Source organism: Schistocerca nitens, chromosome 5 (assembly GCF_023898315.1).
Source record: "Schistocerca nitens isolate TAMUIC-IGC-003100 chromosome 5, iqSchNite1.1, whole genome shotgun sequence".
Classification (NCBI taxonomy): Eukaryota; Metazoa; Arthropoda; class Insecta; order Orthoptera; family Acrididae; genus Schistocerca; species Schistocerca nitens.
This window is the reverse complement of record NC_064618.1, coordinates 259136010-259162844: the sequence shown is the minus strand read 5'-3', so window position 1 is coordinate 259162844 and position 26835 is coordinate 259136010. Positions and strand designations below refer to the sequence as shown.

Below are 26835 nucleotides of genomic sequence, written 5' to 3'. Positions count from 1 at the left end.
CTGGCAATGGCAAGGAAAGCGTTTCTGAAGAAGAGAAATTTGTTAACATCGAGTATAGATTTAAGTGTCAGGAAGTCATTTCTGAAAGTATTTGTATGGAGTGTAGCCATGTATGGAAGTGAAATATGGACGGTAAATAGTTTGGACAAGAAGAGAATAGAAGCTTTCGAAATGTGGTGCTACAGAAGAATGCTGAGATTAGATGGGTAGATCACATAACTAATGAGGAGGTACTGAATAGGATTGGGGAGAAGAGGAGTTTGTGGCACAACTTGACCAGAAGAAGGGATTGGTTGGTAGGACATGTTCTGAGGCATCAAGGGATCACCAATTTAGTATTGGAGGGCAGCGTGGAGGGTAAAAATCGTAGGGGGAGACCAAGAGATGAATACACTAAGCAGATTCAGAAGGATGTAGGTTGCAGTAGGTACTGGGAGATGAAGAAGCTTGCACAGGATAGAGGAGCATGGAGAGCTGCATCAAACCAGTCTCAGGACTGAAGACCACAACAACAACAACAACAGATGTGCCACTTCCCTGCTCCCTCATACTTACTGCTTCTTGCCTTCCTACCACTCCCCTCAGCTTGCAGTCAGTACTGTCACCACTTCTTGCCAGCAGCCGAGCAGAGACTGTAAATGCAGTGGCCAGGTTTGGCCATCATGTGTCATGAGTTGTCCCTGAGTGATTGTGTGAATGTATGTGTGCCCTAGTTTTCTGACAAAGGCTATGGACAAAAATTGAGATGTGGCAGTGTGATTTGTCTTCTCTGTGTGCCTGTCTGCAGCTTAGCAATCATCTTTATGGTGGTTGCTGCCTATCCTCATTATTATTGGTTCTAAGAGTATTTGTGCAAGTTATCTGTTGCATGGATTGATCACCGCAGTCTTATTTCATCAATGTGGTGTCTGTGAATAGCTGGCCACACCTATGGACTTCCATGATGGCCCAAAACCACTCACCATTTCTCTGGGTATCTAACAGATCAGAGCTGCCAATATGAAGCCCATAGTTTCCCACTAATGTGCAGGCCCTGCTTGTCGGACCTAGTCTCACTGATCTGCCTGCAGGCCAGGTCTGTTTGTGTGTGACATAATGTGGCAGATTTTCGTGGTTTATCCATGCACCAAGGACTGTGGTGCTCCTCAGCAGGCCAGGAGCCACGGGTAATGGATTTAAGGAATTGCGATTGTCTCACCACATGTATATCTACAGTGCAACGTTTTGTTTGTTCTAGTACATTTTGGCACATTGAAAGTAGTTTATGTATGAGAAAGTATGGATGACAAGAAGAAGAAAATTGTGGCAGTCGCTGGCAGTTTGTATGCTATGTACTCATGTATTTCTTGAAAGAAAAAGCACTCCACTCAATACCTGTAAAACAATAAATACAACACAGTGGGTAATAAATGACAGAAATGAACATAGTAGAACCAACATTTTATTGACGGTCACCTACAGTGTTGGTTTACCCAACCTTTCACCACCTTATACAGTTCTTTCAAGAGGCCTACTTTTTACTGAAGTTATTTCTGAAATCAGTGAAAGTTTTTTAAATCTGTCTTGCGACTCCAATGAAATGCGTATTTTTATCACCAGATGTGTTTTGTTTTATTGAAATAAAATAACATCATTGGTCTTAATGATACATATGAGGGTTGGAACTTTAATAGTGGCAACTATTTATTTACAACCTGTACAAAATATATACATGTTTCAAAGTTTTACTGACCTTCAAAGTAGTCACCAGCATTGTGTATAACCCAGTGCCAGCGATGTGGAAGTTGTTGGATACTCTCAGCAGTGCCAGTTGTGTTGACAGTTCGAGCGGTGCGGTCTATTGCCGGACAAATTTGTTGCAGTTCTGAAGCGAATGCTTTGATGTGTTCAGAAATTGAGTTGAACTCACGAGGGCTTAAGTCAGGGGAGTGCAGTAGGTGGTATAGGACTTAGCAGCCCCATCAGTCAAACGAATCAGTAACAGCTTTCACTGAACGTGCTTGAGCATTATCCTGTAAAATGATGGTCAGGTCCTGCAGAAAGTGGCATCACTTCTGTCTCTAAGCCGGTTGTAGGTTGTGTTCCAAAAATGGACAGCATAGAGACAGAAGTGATGACACTTTCTGCAGGACCTGACAATTTTGCAGTACAGTGCTCAAGCACGAACAGTGCAAGCTGTTACAGATTTGTTTGACTGATAGGGCTGCTAAGTGCTTACCACCTACTGCACTCCCCTGACTTAAGCCCTCATAAGTTCAACTCGATTTCTAAACTGAAGTAAACACTTCACGGCATTCGCTTCAGAACTGCTACAAATTCGTTGGGCAATAGACTGCACCGCTCGAACTGTCAACACAATTGGCACTGCTAAGGATATCCTACGACTTCCACATCACTGGCAAAGGGTTATCTACAATGCTGGTCTCTACATCTGTAAAAATTTGAAACATATATGTATTTTGTACGAGCTGTATTTCTGCTTCTGTCAAAGCTTTGTCCTTGACAACACTTGTTTTTAGAACTAACACTCACAAGACAAGAAAACAAAATACATTAACTTAATTCTTACCTCTAATCATGAGTCATCTTGACTCCTGGCATTTACTAGCCATATGCCCCCAACAATTACATGTATAATATTTTACTGGAACTGATTCTGTACATGGTGTTGAGTGGCCCTCAGGGTTACACCGTGCACATCTAACAAGGACTAACCAATCATGACTTCCAGTATCTCTAAAACTAGACAAATTCACTGATTCTCTATGCGCAGTTAAATCTACTTTACGAAATACATGACCATCAAACCTTCTCTCCATGACCAAAATAAATCTACCTTTTTGGACTCACTATTTCATAGGCTTAGGTTCAGACATTGTTCTAAGAAGGCAACATCTTACGTCAGTGTTAGATTACTCGTGGATTGTCACCCATGGAGAGTGAAGAATAGCTGGGTGGAGGCATCCAGTTGCCTTTCATGCGAAACAATAGATGTCTGACATTGCTGACAATACAATTAGTGTGGTCGAATGGGGCATCACTTGAATGCCACTGTGTTGTATTCCAGGGTGTCACTCTGGATGTTACAGGCTCATGGTGTTGGCTGTGATACTGAGACAAGAATATTTTAGTACACAAATGGCTGAGTACTTATACGCTACAGATTGTGTTCATTTAGGGCTTAAGGCAGGTATTCTAAACTCTTTCATGGTGGCAAATGAGGAAAGGCTTCCATTCTTCCATTAGCATGTTGCAGTGTCAGCTGTTCTTAAAATGTGACCAGCTGCCTCTGTTTCACAACACCTGTCGGCCGTGTTTTGCTTTGCAATGCATAACACTTTTGCCGGCCTGTGGCTGCCTCTGTTGCATCTCACTTCCACTCTGACATTCTTTTTGACTGAATACCGTCGATACACTACAGTGTTATGATGGTGTGTATAGTGCCGGAGTGGCAGCACGGAAAGGATAGGTAAGTGGATGATAGGGACTAGTGAAGGTTAAAGGCATGGAGGGACTAGTGAAGGTAAGAGGCAGGGCAGTTATGGGAATGAAGACTACTTGGTACAGAGTGTTCCCATCTGTGCCATTCAGAAAAGCTAATGTTGGTAGGAAGGCTGTAGATGGCAGAGGCTGTGAAGCAGACATTAAAGTGTCAGCGTGTTCAGCGACTGGGTGCTCCAGCTGTCTCTTGGCCACAGTTAGGCGATGACCATTCGTTTGGACAGGCAGTTTGTTAGTTGTCATGGCCATGTGGAAAGCAGAACAGTTTGTGACATTCGCTTGATTCATTTCCTCGTTGCTGGTCCTCAGTGTCAAAATACTGTGTTGCTGTACAGGCTGAAAAATGGAGGGTGGAAGTTCAACACTGACTACTTTAGATGATGTAGCTGTCAGGTGCACATTTGTGTTTCACAATTCTTTACTTTCACTGTTCAGAACCTCCCAATAATACACAGTTATATGACCAGTGCGCTCTTGTTTAACTTTTGATAAGTCTCATTAATAGGTTGCAAGCAAACATCAACACACTGCTACAATAGTTTACTGTTAAACATCTACGAGCAGTAAAAACCTAACTCAGATTTCACAGTTCTTGTAGAATAAAATGGTACGCATTGAACACACACTGTCATTGTTTTATCACATGGTCTAATTGTATTCAACTTATTTCACAGTTAATTGGATGCATTGTTGTTGATCTAACCAATACAGGTTCCTTGTCTGAAACTCGACCATGGACTGACTGTCTCATGACCAAAAACTGGGCCTCAATATATCATCACAATAATAGGCACTGAAACTATACATTGTTTGATGTTTAAGTTACAGAAATTGCAATTAAAATATGACTCATTAAGTTAACTGAATATATCAAAAAATTCGTTCTTTTTAACAGTTTCTTCTACTATAAAGTTTAGGCTGAATTATTTGTTTAAATGATGTAATTAACAGATATAGTTACACAAACAAAACTTTTGACAAAACTGATAATTACTTTGGAATTAATTAAGGGCTGGCTTTGCTAACATGTTTTCAAATAGAGCCAAATAAATACTTAAACAATGCTATTAGTTGTTCCCCCAAATGTTTATAATTATTGTAGAATTTACACTCCTGGAAATTGAAATAAGAACACCGTGAATTCATTGTCCCAGGAAGGGGAAACTTTATTGACACATTCCTGGGGTCAGATACATCACATGATCACACTGACAGAACCACAGGCACATAGACACAGGCAACAGAGCATGCACAATGTCGGCACTAGTACAGTGTATATCCACCTTTCGCAGCAATGCAGGCTGCTATTCTCCCATGGAGACGATCGTAGAGATGCTGGATGTAGTCCTGTGGAACGGCTTGCCATGCCATTTCCACCTGGCGCCTCAGTTGGACCAGTGTTCGTGCCGGACGTGCAGACCGCGTGAGACGACGCTTCATCCAGTCCCAAACATGCTCAATGGGGGACAGATCCGGAGATCTTGCTGGCCAGGGTAGTTGACTTACACCTTCTAGAGCACGTTGGGTGGCACGGGATACATGTGGACGTGCATTGTCCTGTTGGAACAGCAAGTTCCCTTGCCGGTCTAGGAATGGTAGAACGATGGGTTCGATGACGGTTTGGATGTACCGTGCACTATTCAGTGTCCCCTCGACGATCACCAGTGGTGTACGGCCAGTGTAGGAGATCGCTCCCCACACCATGATGCCGGGTGTTGGCCCTGTGTGCCTCGGTCGTATGCAGTCCTGATTGTGGCGCTCACCTGCACGGCGCCAAACACGCATACGACCATCATTGGCACCAAGGCAGAAGCGACTCTCATCGCTGAAGACGACACGTCTCCATTCGTCCCTCCATTCACGCCTGTCGCGACACCACTGGAGGCGGGCTGCACGATGTTGGGGCGTGAGCGGAAGACGGCCTAACGGTGTGCGGGACCGTAGCCCAGCTTCATGGAGACGGTTGCGAATGGTCCTCGCCGATACCCCAGGAGCAACAGTGTCCCTAATTTGCTGGGAAGTGGCGGTGCGGTCCCCTACGGCACTGCGTAGGATCCTACGGTCTTGGCGTGCATCCGTGCGTCGCTGCGGTCCGGTCCCAGGTCGACGGGCACGTGCACCTTCCGCCGACCACTGGCGACAACATCGATGTACTGTGGAGACCTCACGCCCCACGTGTTGAGCAATTCGGCGGTACGTCCACCCGGCCTCCCGCATGCCCACTATACGCCCTCACTCAAAGTCCGTCAACTGCACATACGGTTCACGTCCACGCTGTCGCGGCATGCTACCAGTGTTAAAGACTGCGATGGAGCTCCGTATGCCACGGCAAACTGGCTGACACTGACGGCGGCGGTGCACAAATGCTGCGCAGCTAGCGCCATTTGACGGCCAACACCGCGGTTCCTGGTGTGTCCGCTGTGCCGTGCGTGTGATCATTGCTTGTACAGCCCTCTCGCAGTGTCCGGAGCAAGTATGGTGGGTCTGACACACCGGTGTCAATGTGTTCTTTTTTCCATTTCCAGGAGTGTATATTTCTTTACAAGTTAACAATAGAATTTAAGTTATGGAACAGTTACTGATTTCACCCTATAATGAAAGACATTATCTAGGAAGAGTCAAAACAAATTAGAAAATTGATTACATACAAAAAAACTAAGCACAAAATTAGATCTGGTGCTACATTCTTTAAAACAGGGGGCCAGCCTTTCTCTTTTATTAAGATGCAATTTATACTCATGTATGTTAATAGTAACTGGTCAAAACTGAAAAAAAAAATAAGTTTTAAAGTGGCAAATGGCAAAACAAGAGGGGGAAGTAAAAATATCCCAGCTTGCTTCGTCACAAGTGATTACAGCTTTGTTTGTAGATCACCACCAACAATACCTCCACTTCAACAGCTACCACCCATTCTATACCAAAAAATCCCTTCCACACAGCCTAGCCAGTCATTGTCATCACATCTTTAGTGATGAGCAGTCCCTCTCCAAATATGCAAAGGCTCTCACTGAGGCCTTCAAAGACTAAAATTACCCTCCTATCCTTGTCCAGAAACAGGTCTCCTGTGTCTTGTCTCTCCTGTCGCCTACCCCACTGTCCAGAGCACTCTTCTCATGACTCAGTACCACCTAGGACAGGAGAAATGGGCTCTCACTCTCTGCCAGGATTTCAAATGCCTGAAATGAATTAATTGTAGCACAAGCTTTTTACATTATTAAATAACTACTTTGCATAACTATATTTTACACTAGCGATACATTGAATGGGATTGTGTTGCTTTTAACAGACTGGCATTCTATTCATGATGATGCAGGAAGCAATCTCCATTTGGCCATTTTAATGTAGGTTGCTCATAGTTCCACTAAATTACTTCGGTCAATGGTTCCTACTATAAACTATGGCAAATGACCTGTCCCATCCTATTCGTATGAGATATGTATGTTTGTAAACACCTATATATATGATTTTTTTTTACTGTAATACAATGATATGTCCAATGTTACCATAAAAGTTATCTGCGTGTGCATAAAACAACTAGTTCTCTTCAAAAGCTGATGTGTACTTGTGACACAAGTATACTGATAAAAGATCTCAACAATCCGTACCAGATATGGTCAGGAGAATAATAGAACAGGCTTCATCTTGCAAATCCTCATATTATGCAATTTCAGATCAGTGAAAATGACTTACAGGTACCAAAAGCAGAGATCAATGAGCGTACACTGGATGTGTGAATTTCCTGGGAATCTAGATGGTTAATAAACCGAGGTGGCACCTGTGTCTGCCGTATGGCATAATCTTGGAATATGCGACTAAGGTGAAAAAAATGTTTGTTCTACAGAAGCACACAATAAGAATATTTTGTAAAGTTGGTAACTGAATATCCTACAGAAGACTCTTCAGGGACCTAGGAATTCTTACACTTAATAATATGACTGACCTAATGGTGAACTTTCCAATTCTCAACCACAATACTAAAAATAGAAATAATTTCCATGTAGACTATGTGTCCCCTGTAGGATTCTGAATGGAGTTTTATACTCCAATAAAAGGTCTCGAAAAGTTTGACAGTGGACATCAGACAAGAAATTGGAATTCCCAAATATTTAAACATTTCGCAAAAGCATATACCTCATTAGGCAGTACTACAATATCTCTGACTATTTCAACTCAAGAATTTAAATTCTGCTTAACTCTGATAAGGGTATCCAGGCCAGAGGTATACACAAACAAATGCTTGTAATGAAAGAAATTGACAGCATCTTATGCAGCCTTACTCTGACACAGGATGTCTGGGCTAGAGGTATACACAAACAAATGCTTTTAATGGAAGAACCTGATCATATTTTATGTTGTTAGATAAATACACAATCAATAGAGACACTCAAAATGTGATCTTCACCATTTCATGAACAGCACTAAGTCATGGCTCATGCGCACAAATGTTTACTGTACAGTAGAAGACATACTCCTGACAATCAACGTTTGGATACCACTAGAAAAGCTGCAATATGTGACATCGTTACAAGTGTTAAAATCTGCAACATGTCTTCAGCAGTGTGCAAGAAGAGAATGGAACATGGATCCTCCCACACGTAAATCTGCTTATCAGTGGGACAGAACTCTTCGAGAAATGGGTATTTTTGAGTTCAGATACTGGAAGACATCATAAAACGCATGTAAATGAAGGGACTGTGTAACAAGTATGCAAAGTATTTGTTATAAGCCCACATAAATCCATTAGATGACCTAGTAGGGAACTAACTGTTCCTTATTTGACAGTGTGTGACATTGTGCACAAACAATGCCGATTGCATGCTTACAAACTCCGAAAACAATGGCTATGTCAATGCAGTGCTGTTCAATGATGACTTTACCCTTCAGCACTGTGGCAAAGTTAACCAACATTACTGTCGAATGTGGGTAAGTGAAACTCCAGCAGCAGTGACTGAGCAGGAAAGGGACACAACAAAAGTTAACATATTGCTGGGATTTCATGAACATGGTGTGATTAGTAAATTTTTAGGATTCTGTGCCTCAGTCAGTAAAAACAGAACCCTTATAGTATTGCTTTGTTGTCCATCTGTCTCTCTGTCTTCCTGTCTGTTAAAAACTCTTTTTTCAGGGTTGTGTGGACATATAAAGTTAAAATTCATGTTACATTCTAAGATCTATGGTCCTTTGGTGGTAGAGTAAAGGTTGGCTTCGAAGTCCATGCAGTCAAATGTACTGCCATTTTTGTCACATTTTCATATTTGCAAACTCCCTTGTCAGAACATATAGGGTACTTCCCATGAATCTACAATGATGAAATGTGGCAAGAAGTAAGGTTTCACAGTACAAGTAAAGGAAAAGCTCCAAAAATTGTTAATTTGTAGTTAAGAGGGGTGGTTGAAAAGCTTCTAACCCAAGATAGTTACCATAATGTCTTTCACAAACACCACCACCTACTTTTATGGTGACCTTTTGTGGGTATGCAAGTCAGATTTCGTGGCTCCAGCTTCGTTAGTTTTGCCGCTAGGATGCGTTGTACATGGTGACATAAACAAAATGGTGAATATCGAGACAATAAAGAACCGTGCTGTGATTGAATATCTTCATTTGAAGGGAATGACACCCAAGGAAGTTACGGAGGGCATGCGGAATACACTTGAGGACAATGAAAAACTGTACATTCTACTTCAAATATGGGAGAACGAGTGTGAAAGGTGCGCCAATTAGTGAAAGGCCTGTCACCATTGCCACTGATGGAACAGTGACTGCAATTCACGATACAGTTTAGCAGGATCATTGAACAACATTGCAGCAAAGTGAAAACACATTTGAAATCTCCTAAGAGTGTGCTGATGACATTGTTTAGGATATTTTGGAAATCCGGAAAGTTTCATCTTGGTGGGTCCTGAAAGACTTGAAAGCAGATCAGAGATGGGTGCGTGTGCAGAGTTGTGAAGAAATCGTTCGCCAATTTGAAGCGGATGATGACTGCTTTCTTGCAAGGTATGTGACAGTGGATGAAACATGGTTTCACCACTTTGATGCTGAGACAAAACAACAGTCACAACAATTGAAACATCATCCCCTACCCAAAAAAATTCCGGGTGCAAAAATCAGCCAATAAGGTGATGGCATCGGTCTTCAGGGATGCAGAAGGGGTAATTATGGTGGATTACTTGCAAAAGGATGTGACTATCAATGCATCATACTATTTCACCATCGTGCACTGTTTGAGAGAAGAGATAAAGAAAAAAAGGCATGGAAAATTGGCATTCGGAGTTCTTTTGCATCAGGACAATGCACCAGTGCACAAAGCCCTCACAGCACTGGAAAATCTGCCTGACTGTGGGTTCAGATTGTTATGTCATTCGCCATATTCTCCAGATTTGGCTCCATCAGACTTTTTTCTTTTCCCAAACCTAAAAAAAAAGAGCTCAGAGGACGATTTGACAATGATGATGCAGTGATTGATGCTCAAAATCGAAGACCTTTTATTTCAATGGTTTGCAGATGTTATTTGACCATACCCACAAGTGTATTATTGTACATGGGTATTATATTGAAAAATAAATAGGTATTATGAAATTTCTGTCATTTTTATTTGTTAGGCTAGAACCCCCCCCCCCCCTTGTATATCACACGAAAAAATATTTCATTTGTTATCCAACTTCAAACTTGAAATTAAAAGAATCAGTACTTCTGCATTCAGGTCGAATGGGTTGCAATGTAAAAGTAAAACATCAGGCAAGGAATGACTTTATTCTCATATGATGCATTCCAGAATTTATCCATCATCAGATGTCCAGGTGCGATTGGGCCTACTACACACAGACATGGCATTTCAGCTGTATGTGAAATGCCATATCTGCATGCAGTAATCGCTCCTGGATATCTGATGATGGATAAATTCTGAAATGCATCATATGAGCAACAAAGTCATTCCTTGCCTGATGTTTGACTTTTTCCATTGCAACCCACTCAACCTGAATGGAGAACTATTGATTAGTGCAGTAGTGGCCACCTGGCCCCTGCATGGCTTTATGTTATTTTTTATATTATTGAAATTAAAACATTCTCGAAAATCTTGGAATCCCTGGAACTGTTACTTGCCAGTATCTCCATTAGAAATTTCCCCACAATTTAAGACTGAATAATGTGGGTCTTTACCAGTGTGTTTTTCAAACTTTTGTAGGTAAATGAGGGAATGATGCTGATTAAATTTAAATAATCCTATTGATGATACGGTCGGTTTGTGACCACTTTTTCAGTGCATGGGGACCTTTAGCTCATCAGGAACTGGTACTCCTGGTGGTCAGAATTTAGTAGTATTTTACCTACCAGATAGTTTGTTATTGAGAAGTTCTTATTTTAACTGTTGTCCTTTCTAGGCATTACAGGAACACACTATGTTATTTTATGTTGTGTTGTTGTTTTATGACGTCCACTAAACAGTGAAAAATTGCTGACTATGAACACTGAGTCATCCCATTCTCTTTCCTGATCAGAACATGAGTTGAGCTTGTGAGTATGTTCATCTGCTGTCTCTCTTCATTTTTTATGTTTTATTGCCTTACATGGGTTCTTGTGTGTAACTTTGTACAGATTGCACCTGTGATGTACCTATAATGCTGCAAAATTGGTTGTGTTTGTAAATAAACTACTTACAGCTAAAGTGGATTCATCTTCAAAATTAAAAAAAGGAGCCAAAAGTGGCTGCTTCTGCATGTTAATGTATAATTTGCTTCTTCTCATGTTCCTGGAGGCTTTGCTTCATGGTTGCACAGAGTGGACACGCAGTTTGACGCGCCATCTACATCTACATTTATACTCCGCAAGCCACCCAATGGTGTGTGGCGGAGGGCACTTTACGTGCCACTGTCATTACCTCCCTTTCCTCTTCCAGTCGCGTATGGTTCGCGGGTAGAATGACTGCCGAAAAGCCTATGTGCGCTCTCGAATCTCTCTAATTTTACATTCGTCATCTCCTCGGGAGGTATAAGTAGGGGGAAGCAATATATTCGATACCTCATCCAGAAATGCACCCTCTTGAAACCTAGACAGCAAGCCACACTGCGATGCAGAGCACCTCTCTTGCAGAGTCTGCCACTTGAGTTTGCTAAACAGCTCCGAAATGCTATCACTGTTACCAAATAACCCTGTGACGAAACGCGCTGCTCTTCTTTGGATCTTCTCTATCTCCTCTGTCAACCCGACACTGGTGAGCAATATTCAAGTATAGGTCGAACGAGTGTTTTGCAAGCCACCTCCTTTGTTGATGGACTACATTTTCTAAGGACTCTCCCAATGAATCTCAACCTGGCACCCGCCTTACCAACAATTAATTTTATATGATCATTCCACTTCAGATCGTTCCGCACGCATACTCCCAGATATTTTACAGAAGTAACTACTACCATTGTTTGTTCCGCTATCATATAATCATACAATAAAGGATCCTTCTTTCTATGTATCCGCAATACATTACATTTGTCTATGTTAAGGGTCAGTTGCCACTCCCTGCACCAAGTGCCTATCCACTGCAGATCTTCCTGCGTTTCGCTGCAATGTTCTAATGCTGCAACTTCTCTGTATACTACAGCATCATCCGCGAAAAGCCGCATGGAACTTCCGACACTATCTACTAGGTCATTTATATATGTAGTGAAAAGCAATGGTCCCAAAACACTCCCCTGTGGCACGCCAGAGGTTACTTTAATGTCTGTAGACGTCTCTCCATTGAGAACAACATGGTGTGTTCTGTTTCCTAGAAGCTCTTCGGTCTGATATTCCATAGTCTCTTACTTTGTTTATCAGGCGACAGTGTGGAACTGTATCGAATGCCTTCCGGAAGTCAAGGAATATGACATCTACCTGGGAGCCTGTATCTAATATTTTCTGGGTCTCATGAACAAATAAAGCGAGTTGGGTCTCACACAATCGCTGTTTCCAGAATCCATGTTGATTCCTACAGAGTAGATTCTGGGTTTCCAGAAATGACATTATACGCGAGCAAAAAACATGTTCTAAAATTCTGCAACAGATCGATGTCAGAGATATAGGTCTATAGTTTTGCGTATCTGCTCCGACCCTTCTTGAAGATTGGGACTACCTGTGCTCTTTTCCAATCATTTGGAACCTTCCGTTTCTCTAGAGACTTGCGGTACACGGCTGTTAAAATGGGGACAAGTTCTTTCACATACTCTGTGTAGAATCGAATTGGTACCCCATCAGTTCCAGTGGACTTTCCTCTGTTTAGTGGTTTCAGTTGCTTTTCTATTCCTTGGACACTTATTTCTATGTCGGCCATTTTTTCGTTTGTGCGAGGATTTAGAGAAGGAACTGCAGTGCGGTCTTCCTCTGTGAAATAGCTTTGGAAAAAGGTGTTAAGTATTTCAGCTTTAGGTGTGTCATCCTCTATTTCAATGCCAGCATCATCCCGGAGTGTCTGGATATGCTGTTTCGAGCCACTTACTGATTTAACGTAAGACCAGAACTTCCTAGGATTTTCTGTGAAGTTGGTACATAGAATTTTACTTTTGAATTCACTGAACACTTCATGCCTAGCCCTCCTTACGCTAACTTTGACATCCTTTAGCTTCTGTTTGTCTGAGAGGCTTTGGCTGTGTTTAAACTTGGAGTGAAGCTCTCTTTGCTTTCGCAGTGTTTCCTAACTTTGCTGTTGAACCACGGTGAGTTTTTCCCGTCCCTCACAGTTTTACCAGCACGTACCTGTCTAAAACGCATTTTACAATTGCCTTTAACTTTTTCCATAAACATTCAACATTGTCAGTGTCGGAACAGAAATTTTCATTTTGATCCGTTAGGTAGTCTGAAATCTACCTTCTATTACTCTTGCTAAACAGATAAACCTTCCTCCCTTTTTTTATATTCCTATTTACTTCCATATTCAGGGATGCTGCAACGGCCTTATGATCACTGATTCCCTGCTCTGCGCTTACAGAGTCGAAAAGTTCGGGTCTGTTTGTTATCAATAGGTCCAAGATGGTATCTCCACGAGTCGGCCATGTCACAATGTGTGGCCCCTCCTGCCGGAGGTTCGAGTCCTCCCTCGGGCATGGGTGTGTGTGTGTTGTTCTTAGCGTAAGTTACTTTAAGTAGTGTGTAAGTCTAGAGACCAGTGACGTCAGCAGTTTGGCCCCTTAGGAATTCACACACGCCAGCTTTGCTTCATGGTAAGACTGACAGAACAAGATGTGTGAACCAATGAATGAATGAACAAACTGCTGATGTTCTTGCCTCTGGAGCTGTAATACTACTGATTATTTATCATACTATTTGCGATGATCATGATTTTCAAAGTGAATCAGGTTGCAGCCTGCTAATGGCAGCTTGGAGCAACACTGCAAAGTCAGAACACTTTACGATAAATCTCATGAAACACACACACACTATATTTATCTTTCTTAATAAACCCAACAGAAATAAATACAGTGATACAATTAATTTCTCCATGTAAACATGTAAGGGGAGAAAAAAACACTGTGCACAAACCAGGTACTGCTGCTGCTGTCAGCTGCCTTTTTCTATGTCTGGAACTTGAAGTGTCTGTCTGCCAGGCATTTTCATGTACTGTAGTGTACTCACTAATTATGTGACATTATGAATTTGTCTTATTATTTTATTATTATTATTAAGGGTTTTCTTAGTTGCTACTTACAACTGCATTAAAGTATAATGTTACATATTTTTTCATTGTAGGCTTTATCTAAATGCTAAGTGAATTAATTGTCTCACTTTTTCCATTAGATTATTTATCTTTGTGCACTGCTTCAACAGTTGGTACAGTAATCTTTAACTGTTATTAACAAACCATTGGTGGCTTTGAAACCATTCACAATTAAAATTCTAGTTAATTTTATATTTATGGTGCTAAGCTACAAAGAACACCCATAGTAACTGAGAGAGAAAAATTCAGTTAATTTGCATCCAGTGATACTGTTTTCTGACCTATTGTATTTTAACAGATCATTCTCTGTAACTTAGTTGACTGTAATAAACACATACATAGAAAGAGAGAGATAGAGATTTATCGTAATGTTATACGATGGGCTGCATTCCAGTAACAATTAATTAAAATTTTTCAGTTATGATTTCTGGTGGGAGCAAGCAGTGGAAGAGGAGTTAAAAACGTTCCAAGTAATTACTGTTATGTTCCATTTTGTCATATAGAACTGCCTACAGTACATTTTTAGAGAATCAATTTATTTCATGTGCCCATCTTTGTGTACTTATAATTTTCATAACTTGTGTTTTTATACATGCTTGTGAATCTTCAGCTTATCAGTAACTGAAATCAAGCTATATAATTAAATTATGAGCAAGGTGGTACAGTGGTTAGCATACTGGACTCGCATTCGGGAGGATGATGGTTCAAACTCACGTCCGGCCATCCTGATTTAGGTTTTCCATGATTTCCCTAAACTGCTTCAGGAAAATGCTGGGATAGTTCCTTTAAAATGACATGGCCAATTTCCTTCCTCATCTTTCCCTAATCTGAGCTTGTGCTCTGTCTCTAATGACCTCATTGTCGACAGGTTGTTCAACACTAATCTCCTCCTCCTGTAATTAAATTGGTATGAATTATAAGTAATTCATTCTCTGTTTCAGGTGGAGCAGAAATCATATCTATAGATTCATTCAACAAGAGCACATCAGGTGATGATTTTGTTATAGGAATAACAATTATAAAGGTATGATATCGTATATTTCTCAGTTGACATGAAGCCATCAACACATTGTCATAGGATAGTTTCATGGTTAATTGTTACATTTTGTGTAATATGTTTGTTGTTTCTGCATTATAGGCAAGCAGTGAAAGCAATACTGAAACATATCTAAATATTTATTCTGAATGGGAGCCAAACTCAGAATTCAACCTAGAGAGTGTTGCTCAAAACTGTTTAATGTTGGAGCTGGATTTTATACCATACCAACTGTATCATTCGTATATCCTGGTAAATGAAAATGATGAGAACACTAAAGAGGTACTTAAATATTTTTGTTAGATTGTAGCTTAATTAGGAAATGATGTTTAAACCAAACACAGTACAAAAAAGCATGGGTGCAAGTGGCAAGAGCATGCGCCACCTCCTCCCCCCTCCCCCTTCCCCCCTCCCCCTTCCCCCTCCCCCCTCCCCTCCCCTCCCCTCCCCTCCACTCCCCTCCCCCCCCCCCCCCCCACACACACACAGTAGAGTTACTTCACTAGTCTTCTTGTATGTATGCAGCAGTCATTCCAGTTGATGAAAATTTATGCCACTTCAAGTTTCACCTCTGCAAAGCTTAATTTCATGCGCAAGACAAGCATACATTTTCAATAATATTTCTGCAAGTTTAGTACATGAAATTGAATTATACAGCGTGTATATGTATTATAGGAAACGCTTTCAGGAACAGTCATGAGCTGTAGAAGCAAAAAATAAGGCAAGAAACCCCTTTCCAGCACTAAAAAATCATAAGCCAAAATTTTAGTCAGCAGAAGATGTTTTTTAGTATTTGATTACGGAAATTTTGTCTTTGTGGTTCTAGTTACTAAGATAAATGCCGAGGCTGAAAAAACCATTGTAAATTTAGACCAGGTGGGTGGCGAGACCCAAGGACATGTTGTAATGCCAGTTCCCATATGTGGAGTTCTGAGAAATTGGTGTTGGGGGGGAGAATCCTATGGCAAATGTGATGAAACAGGCATAAAGCTCATGAGTGTCATGTGGTAGAACATGTTCTGCAACAGAATATTATATGTTGTCAGTATACACCATCTGTCTATGCACTTTCATCCTAAATGATAACTTGGTGGTAGTCACAACGATGTAGAAGGCCAAAAAGGGTTTGCATAACAACTGGGACATGACGTGTGTCATTTCACAGGTAGCTCTTTCACCAATTGCAGGGCTGGTACAGGTGGTGATACAGGGGTGCATAGGGCAATTTTCATCCTAACTAGTAACTTGGTGGTAGTCACACCAAAGTAGAAGGGCATGCTGTTCAGAAAGTTACGAACCTCTTCTTTCACCTTGTCGTCGGAGCTGAATTACTTTCCAGCCAAATGTTCTTTTAACCTAGGGAACAGGTGATAGTCACTGGGTGCCAAGTCAGGATATAGAGTGGGTGGGTGATTATGTTGCACTGAAACTGTTGCAGGAGAGCAACGGTTTGCCGAGTGATGTGTGGACGAGCGTTGTCATGGAGAATGTGTACGCCCTTGCTCAACATTCCTCTTCTCCAGTTGTGAATTGCCCGTTTGAGATTTCAGAGTCTCACAGTACCTGTCAGCGTTGATTGTGGTCCCAGCGATTCAGCTCCGACGAGGTGAAAGAAGAGGTTCATAACTTTATGAACAGCATGGTGGCGAGCTGGTATGACATGGGCATACAAAAACTGCCACAGCATCTACAAAAATGCATTGAGAGAAATTGTGATTATGTCGAAAAATAGCTAAATGTTCAAGCTGTAAACTGATGTAAACCATTCTAGAAATAAACAGGTCTATGTACTTATAAAAAAAATAGGAGACCCTTTTTTTGGGATTACCCTCGTATGATGAACAATATCCAAATTTGTAAATAACAGTGGCCACATATAATCAAACAGAAATCAGTGCTAGTACTATAAAAGATACAGGAGTGAGATATTGGTTAATAATAGGTGGTACTGATAAATAAAAGAGTGAGCTAGCACATAAGGATGTAAACAGATGATAGTTTGGACAAGATAACATGGCAGCAAAGACTGACAAGAGGGTTACTTCAGAAGGTATGATGGCCGCAACAACTAAAGTACAAACACAAATAATCAGTTTTTGAAAATGCAATATAATTGGATAGATGGCACCAAACAGCAAAAGGAGAGAACACACACAAAAGTTGCAGACATGTGTAAGCTGTCAGACACAGTGGCTCCTTCTGGCAGAAGGGTTGAACCAAGGACGTGTTGTAACACTGGTTCACACCTATGGAGCTTGAGAAACTGATGCCAGGGAAAAGAATCCTATGGCACGTGTGGTGGAACAGGCACTGAGGTCACAACTTTCATGTTTTAGAGCATACTCTGCAACAGGATATTGTATGTTGCTAGTGTAAACCCTCTGTCTATACTCGTTGATCCTTACTGATAACTTGGTGCTAGTCATACCAATGTAGACTGCCAGACAGTGTTTACATAACAGCCAGCAGATAACATTTGTCGTTTCAGAGATGGCTTTCCCTTTAATGGTATATGTATTGCCAGTTGTAGGGCTGGTATAGGTAGTGTTGGGTGAGTGGATGGGACAAATCTTACAGCAGAGATGGTAACAGAGTTACGAGCCATTGGGGAAGGAAATGGGTGCAGAGTGGGCATAAGATCTGAGCAAGATGTTAAGATATTGCCACGATTTGGGGGGGGGGGGGGGGTGAAAAGATATGCTTCTTGTTCAGAATGGACCTCATTTCAGGGCATGATTTTAGGAAGCGGCTGATTAATACATTCAAGACTAGGATAGTACTGAGTGAAAAGAAGTGCACTCCTAAGGTGTGTGTGTGTGTGTGTGTGTGTGTGTGTGTGTGTGTGTGTGTGTGTGTGTGTGTGTGTGTTTTTAAGGCATCAGCGGACAAGGGTTGGATGTGATGGCCTGGGAAATCTACTTTCAACTAGTTTGATGGGTTAATTACATCCACCAAACATATGTCTGCCTTAAGTCAGCAACACCTGCCCATATAGTACATGAACTCCCCTCCTATATTAAAGACACCAACCATTTCATAGATCATCTGAAATCTGTGCACATCCCACTCCCACTGCATACCTTCCTTGTCACCATTGCTGCCACCTCCCTCTATAACAACATTCCCCATGTGCATGGTCTGTCTGCTGCTGAACATAATCTCAACTGGTGCCCACCTTTGTCATCCTTCCTGCTCACTTTAATTAACTTTATTTTCACAAAGACCAGTGGCATGACATGACAATGGGAGCCACAGTGGCTGCTTCCTATACCAAACATTTTATGGGTTGCTTGGAGGGGGCTTTTCTGGGATCCATAAGCCTTCAGCCCCTGCTTTGGTTTATTTTACATTAATGACAACTGTGTCATGTGGACTGATGGTGAGGCTAACCTGCTAAAAGTTTTGGAATCTCTTAGTACATTCCTCCTATTCCAAATCCCATGCCACATTCCCTGATCTTGGCCTCATCCTCACCGTGGGCCAACTACACACAGTTCTGTTCAGATAAATCTACTAAAACAACAGAACTTACATTTTGATAGCCACCATCCTTTCCACATCAGTTGTTCCCTCCTGTACAGCCTTCGCTTTCAAGGCAAATGTGTTTGTTCTGATGGAGATTCTTTATGGCAATACACCACCATTCTTACCTCAGGCTACCACGAACATGACTACCCCACCAGCCTAGTTCAAAAGCAGATTTCTTGAATCATTACATCCAATCCTGGTACTGCTGATCCATCCAAAAAACATCTTAAGATTGCACCTCTTGCCACTCGGTGCAGATGTTATAGGGTGAGTGTTCAACGGAGCTAAGCCATTAAGTCGATTCTCCTTCAGTGTCGACCTCAGCCATGTTTTTGTACTCCGCAATGTTGAGAAAAATTCTTTCTGCAGTAGCAGCAGATGCAGATAGACAAGCAAATATTTTGTACAGCATGCGAAAAGTAGGATAGTCAGCTCTAGGACAAACAGACAATGTATGCGTAACAGAATCACAATCATTAAGGGCATATATACTCGTTTGCTTGTATTGAAGAATCTCTCCCATTAGTCTCTTTTTAATCACAGAGTGATTCTTCTTTGAAAACAATAGTTCAGTCAAGCACTGATTCAATTTATGTGCCAGATCATTATTGTCATGTTTCAGTAGTTGTGAGGGCAAAAGTATGCTGAATTTTAAATGGTGATGCTACATAGGAAGTACAAATACTCGATAACTCGATTCAGTTGAGTCGACTGATGAAAGAAACGAATGAATAGTGTGCGGTCTGATGCAGTGTGGGCGGCCCCGCAAGGGGGGGCACGCGACTGCGTGCCCCCCATAAGTATCCACCACTGGTCACACCAGGCGCCAGCTTTGAGAGCTGAAATTCAGTGTGAACCTTCCCCCACTTATGTGAGAACCAAGAAAGCTATTCTGACTCTACAGTCACACATTCACTTTCAGTCAACCACACATTCATTCGTCACAGAGTTAACCACAATTAAGTTATGGATGAAGGGTAACATAGGGTGCTGATATGAAATAAAAGGAAATAAAATCAGTAAAGTTGGTTCCGCACACAACTGTTCTTCCAGACATGGCTATATCATAAGCAGATAGCATAAAAGCAATCTGCTGAACTAGGTGAAGCCATGTTAATTATTATAAATTATAGGTTCATGAAAGGTGGCTGAGGCAGATGCCATTCATTACTCCAATGCCAGGAAGAAAACCTGTGCCAGATCTGTTGTTATCATAGGATTTCAGAGTGTAGCCACCCTGATCCACTGATGAGGACCCAAGTCAGAACCTCAACCCAAGTGGTCCACCACAAAACTTTTAATTATTGCTTTAACTGTACAAATACTATCAAACACAAAAAATTGTTGGAACCAGAATGATTATAAAATGTATACAGGAAATATTCCCCAAAGAAAATTTTTTCTTGCCCTCACTTGGGCCATACATGATCTACAAACAGTTAATAACATTACTAATTTCATAATTTTTCAAAACAATTCAATCCTCATTCTCACAAAAAGGAATATACTAGATATTCCAGTTCAAAACCGAGAGTCATGGGTCCTACTAACAAAATATAATTTCCTTTGTAAGATCAAAAGCTAATATTTGAACTGGGTATAAGAGGGTAGAAACTAGATGTTGCATCAGAGCTGCATGTCTACATACACTAGAATTTGTCACTGTAAAAGACATATTAATAGGCATGGTAAATCATGCTGAAGTCTCATTGTAACATAGAAGACAAACAAACAAAAATCAATCATTACAAAAGATAATGTTTTCATCATAGGAGAACCAACAACTGTTAAGTACTTTAGAAAATGCATTTTATCCACCAGCTGTTTCATTTAACCTATACACCATCTAGTGGTTTCAATTACATATCATCACTGGATGCAAGGTAAAACAGATCAGTTAAAAACTTATTCCATTTTTCTTTTAAGTTGATACAACAAGGTTCACAGTGAAAACACTCAAACAACTGTCATCTCGTGTTGAAGGTTTATAAACAAAACCAATAGATGACATATAGGTTAAATAAGACAGCTTATTGTTAAAGTGCATTTTCTTAGGTACAAAGGATTTGATATATTTTACACTAATATGCAGGATGGTCAGAAACAGTCTGAAAAGCTTGCAAGGGTATGTGGTGCTGCGAAAAAATTCGATACATTGCATCATTTCTGATTTAATTAGCATTGAAATTAGCCTATCAGGACTTTGTGCGTGCAAATCACAGCAGCCTACCAGAGATGGTGTTTGCAAAAGTGTTCTTTGTTTGGTTTTCTAAACTGAAGAAGAGATCCTTGCTGCCATCCAATGTCCAATTTATGTATCACTCTCTTGTTCAGTTTGAGGAAACCAAATGAAGAACACTTTAGACATCACTGCGTGTGCCAGGTTGCTTGAATTTAGGTACGCAATGTCGTGATTGGCTAACTTCCATGCTAAGTAAACTGGGAGTAGCACAACATAGCAGTTTTTTTCCTAGCAATTATTTCTCAGCACAACCTATGTTGCATCATCCTTATAATCTTTTCAGACTGAATCTGACCATCCTGTAAAGTTCAACATGGTACTAATTATGTTATGGTTGTGTTCAAAAGCACACTAAATATCAACGTGTTTTTGTCTATAAACATTGTCTTGTGTCACTGTACAGAAACCTGTTGACACAATTAACATGCTCCTCTAAGAATGAATGGTGACAAAACTCTATTTACAGAACTTAACATAAAATTACCATTAAACGTGTGTGCACAGAAATATAGCCCTCGTTTGTATGAAATTACAGAAAAAAAATTACATTAAAACCGATAATCACACAAATGATAAAAGTTTCATCTGAAAATAAAAATGTTACAATTTCTACAGCCATTCTGAGACATAACACACTTTATGTTGTAGTCTCTTAACATCACAACATATTTCACAGGTGTGTAACAGAATTGTGGTAGCGAGGGTTATTGACCAGGCTCATCTGGTTTTATCTAATCATGGAAACTGAGAACACGATCATGCAGAGAATGAAAACAACATTAAAAAATGAGTTTCATGCAGTATGTCTCATTAGCCTCATAAAAAGTCACTCCCAGGCCACATGAGACTGAAAGCATTCTTTTATCAACCACACCGCACTGTCTTTTCTTGATGTTGTTTCATTAATTACTGATCAAAAAAAGTGCTCAGTCTTGCAATTTATTGTGGACCACCCTCTATTTTCACCAATAAGATTGTCACTATAATAACAATTTTTGTCTCGACCACAATATTTTATTGACTTTATTACACCTTACATGTTTCGGCGTTGCACCATTTCCAAAGGGTCTACAAAAAATTTATATCAGTGGGAAACATGTGATAACATCCAAAATAGTGATTGTTAAAAAATGCTTCGAATCAAATAAGCTTGCTGTCTTGATTCTAATGACCATCGTGGATGCACTGAACGTTTTTGGCCTGGCATACATTGGGATGACTTCATGTGCCAAACAGCATTTTTTGAAGTTAATTCTCATTCATGAAATGTATTTTCAGTTGTAAATGTGGACAACCTTCAGTTGTATAATTGAACAAAGACACTGAAAATTTGTGCCAGACCAGCACTTTAACTCGGATTTCCCGCTTGTCTAGAGCAGTCATCTAAACTGCTTTGGCTAATCAACCACGCTTCATCGCAAGACTCAAACTTCAATATGTCACCATTCATGCACCTACAATCTGCACTCATACATTCTTTGTGTATATTTCTGTACCAGGGAGACAGTTTAATTCAAAGTTTCTTGCCTGGTATTGACAGATAAATTAAGTATTGCAGTTTGTGCATGTCTGAAGGAATGGGCCCTGCAGCGACTAGCTGTTATGAAACACATGAAATGTATTCGCAGTTGCAAATATGGACAGCTGTTAGCTCTGTAATGGAATGATGACATCGAAAATTTGTGGTGGAGCCAGACTTGAATTTGAATTTCTTGCTTGTCGCGAGTGGTCGCCTTAACCACTTTCGTTATATGAGCATGCTTCACGTCCAGACCCAAACTTCCAAACGGCATTGCCCATGTATCTACTGCCTGCACTTGTACATTCATTGTGTGTATTCCCGTACAGCGGGAAATCTGGGTTTGAGTCCCTGTCCTGCACAAATTTTCAGTGTCATCATTCCATTATACAGCTGAAGTTATCCATATTGTAACTGCAAATACATTTCATGTTTTTCCTAACAGCTGTAGTCAGTGAAGCACATGGTTCTTCGGATATACATGCACTGCAACTTCGTACTTATCCACTGATACCAGGCAAACAACTTTCAGTTAAAATGTCTCCCCTGTACAGGAGTATACATAATGAATGTAGAAGTCCAGCTGTAAAAACTTGGATGATATCATTTGGAAGTTTGGGTCTGTCCATGAAGCTGTTACTACTGAAAAACACTAAAAGTGGCACAGAAAAAGTGTAAGGGAAAACTTCGTTTCAGTTGTTGTGACTCTTGTGCTCTTGGCATGACACATCTTTTACTCTCGGATCTGTGAACACTCAGAACAAACTCCATATATAGTTAAACACCATATAAAATAATAAACTGCATAATAAAAAGTCTGCAACTAACATAAGCATAGTAACATGCACCTGGCTGTAGGTTGTCAAAGTACCTTTCTTTCCTTGATGTATGTTCTTTTCCCTTTTTGATACTTTCTCAATACATGTGGGTCAGCTAATATCCCTCCAGTCTCTCCTCATTGCTCCATGGGTTAATTCCATTTCTTGATTCCTACTTAGCCACATATCTTTGGCTGCTGCAGTCACTGTGCTCTTCCCAGGGTCCCATCACAAATGAACACTCTCCAACTAAAGTGCTACAGAGAAAAAACAATTAGTAGTTACAAATTTTCAGTCTTCTTATCCTCTGATCCACCTCTGCACTGGCAGGAAATTCATTGCTCCATGTACCTACTCTGCTCACCTCTGCATACATTTATGGGAACTCATCTAAATAGTCACCACAGTGTTCCTTGTTCTGCTGGAACTTAAAATCAATAAAACCCCTTCTTCACATCTGTAAGTCATAATCTCACTTCAGGTATCCTTCTTGTTACGAGGTGCATTCAAGTTCTAAGGCCTCCGATTTTTTTTCTAATTAACTACTCACCCAAAATCGATGAAACTGGCGTTACTTCTCGACGTAATCGCCCTGCAGACGTACACATTTTTCACAACACTGACGCCATGATTCCATGGCAGCGCTGAAGGCTTCTTTAGGAGCCTGTTTTGACCACTGGAAAATCGCTGAGGCAATAGCAGCACGGCTGGTGAATGTGTGGCCATGGAGAGTGTCTTTCATTGTTGGAAGAAGCCAAAATTCACTAGGAGCCAGGTCAGGTGAGTAGGGAGCATGAGGAATCACTTCAAAGTTGTTATCACAAAGAAACTGTTGCGTAATGTTAGCTCGATGTGCGGGTGCGTTGTCTTGGTGAAACAGCACACGCGCAGCCCTTCCCGGACGTTTTTGTTGCAGTGCAGGAAGGAATTTGTTCTTCAAAACATTTTCGTAGGATGCACCTGTTACCATAGTGCCCTTTGGAATGCAATGGGTAAAGATTACGCCCTCGCTGTCCCAGAGCATGGACACCATCATTTTTTCAGCACTGGCGGTTACCCGAAATTTTTTTGGTGGCGGTGAATCTGTGTGCTTCCATTGAGCTGACTGGTGCTTTGTTTCTGGATTGAAAAATGGCATCCACGTCTCATCCATTGTCACAACCGACGAAAAGAAAGTCCCATTCATGCTGTTGTTGCGCGTCAACATTGCTTGGCAACATGCCACACGGGCAGCCATGTGGTCGTCCGTCAGCATTCGTGGCACCCACCTGGATGACACTTTTCGCATTTTCAGGTTGTCATGCAGGTTTGTGTGCACAGAACCCACAGAAATGCCAACTCTGGAGGCGATCTGTTCAACAGTCATTCGGCGATCCCCCAAAACAATTCTCTCCACTTTCTCGATCATGTCGTCAGACCGGCTTGTGCGAGCCCGAGGTTGTTTCAGTTTGTTGTCCCATGATGTTCTGCCTTCATTAAACTGTCGCACCCACGAACGCGCTTTCGACACATCCATAACTCCATCACCACATGTCTCCGTCAACTGTCGATGAATTGCAATTGGTTTCACACCACGCAAATTCAGAAAACGAATGACTGCACCCTGTTCAAGTAAGGAAAACGTCTCGCCATTTTAAGTATTTAAAACAGTTCTCATTCTCACCGCTGGCGGTAAAATTCCATCTGCCGTACGGTGCTGCCATCTCTGGGATGTATTGACAATGAACGCGGCCTCATTTTAAAACAATGCGCATGTTTCTATCTCTTTCCAGTCCGGAGAAAAAAAATCGGAGGCCTTAGAACTTGAATGCACCTCGTACTTCAGCAAAGTCTTCTTCTTCACAACTCAATCAATCAATCACAAAAAAAAAAAAAAAAAAAAACACACAATAAGAACATTCCATTATTCACAACATGTCTCAGACATCAAGACAAACTAGTATTCAGCATAACTTTCCAGCATGTCATTATACGACAGTGGTCGAGGCATCAATTGGTTGTAGATGATGTACCTATCAGATTCTGTCTCATCAGGCTTTTCCCAAAATTTCTTGATGTTTCATATATGATGTATACCATGAGATCTGATATGCGAAGTGCCTCCTCATCAGCCATTCTCAGCAGATCAGAAATTGCCCGCTATATATATTAAGCCTATGAGTAACAAGAGTTTCTGCCTGAGACCACAGTTTCACAAATTTTTTCCTTGAAGTACCAGTGCTCGTAGCGTGAAACCACTAACGCTGTTTAAAACTGTCACCTAGCAATGCACTGAGGCATTTCTATGAATGTACTGCATTGTGGTCGTCACTTATAATGTTCAAAGCAACAGTCGACACGGAGACTGTGCTACAGGATTGGAGGAGATTATAACTTCCCTTTTTTTTATAGTGTTTTGAAATGAAACTTCTGTGACTGTATATAGTGCCAAATTTATTAAATTTTAGGCCTATTTTTGCTTATTATTTAGGAATATAGCTTGTTTTAGACACTGAATTCATGAAAGTTTCGAGAGGTGGGATTATGTTTAGGAAAAATGTGAATCTGCTTTTAAATATATGACATGAAATGATGGGTGGTTGAAGCCTATGTTTTCTAGTGGGTTCAAAGTGAAACTGTCTCCTTAAAACATTTGATTTTTTACAATCGTATTGACCAACTAGGATCATGTTAACAACTTCAGTTCCTCTTCTTCTTTTGTTGTTGTTTCCTATTTTTCCAGTATTCCCTCATATTCTCCCAATGAAGTTTCTTTCTTTCTTCTGTCCATGTTGTTCCTGGTTTTTTATTTCTTCTGCTTTGAAAGCATTCCAAATTTAGTATTTTATTTTTAAAATGGTTTCTTTCCACTATTTCTGATTCTTTGATGTTGTTTCTTTCTGTATCTTTCCTTACTTCTGTAATCCATGCTATTGTTGATTTCTTCTTCCAGAAATATAGGAGTATTTGTTTTGCTAGTCTATTTCCATCCATCCGGTAGAGGTGTCCGAAAAAGGTTAATCTTCATTTGGCCATTACTTCAGATATTTTCTCTATATTTTTGTAGATCTCCTTATTACTTCTTATTTTCCAACCATCTGCAGTTTTTATTGCACCCATTATTTTTCTAATAATCCTGCTTTCCAGTATCTCTAGTCTGCCCATCTTATAGTTCATCGTTACCCATTCAGATCCATATAAACATTCTGATTGTACCGCTGTGGTGTAGTGTTTTAGTTTTGTTTTGCTAGATATGCACTTCTTGTAAATATTTTTGGCCAAACTATATGCTATTTCCATTTGTTAATTCTTACATATATTGCAGATTTTTCTAGTCCATTCTGTTGTATAGTCTCTCAAAGATATTTAATTTTATTTACGTGCTCTATTTTACCTATTTGTGTTTCTATGCATTTTCGTGCATTTTTTATATTTGTCATGAATTTTGTTTCTTCGGCTGAAATTTTGAGACCAGTTCTGTTTGCTGTTTTTTCCAGAAGGTTTATTTAATTACTGCTTGTGTCAGGTTTT

At 40.6% G+C, this 26835-nt stretch overlaps 1 protein-coding gene across 1 annotated transcript in view; it reads left to right on the top strand.

Annotated features, from left to right (window-relative positions):
* LOC126259376 (KICSTOR complex protein kaptin-like) overlaps positions 1-26835 on the top strand; it is a 132065-nt gene that overhangs the window by 28713 nt on the left and 76517 nt on the right. Inside the window, exons 2-3 of the mRNA XM_049956125.1 lie at positions 15124-15206; positions 15321-15500. Of these exons, the coding sequence (XP_049812082.1) occupies positions 15124-15206; positions 15321-15500 (263 nt within the window). The remainder of the gene's footprint in view (positions 1-15123; positions 15207-15320; positions 15501-26835) is intronic.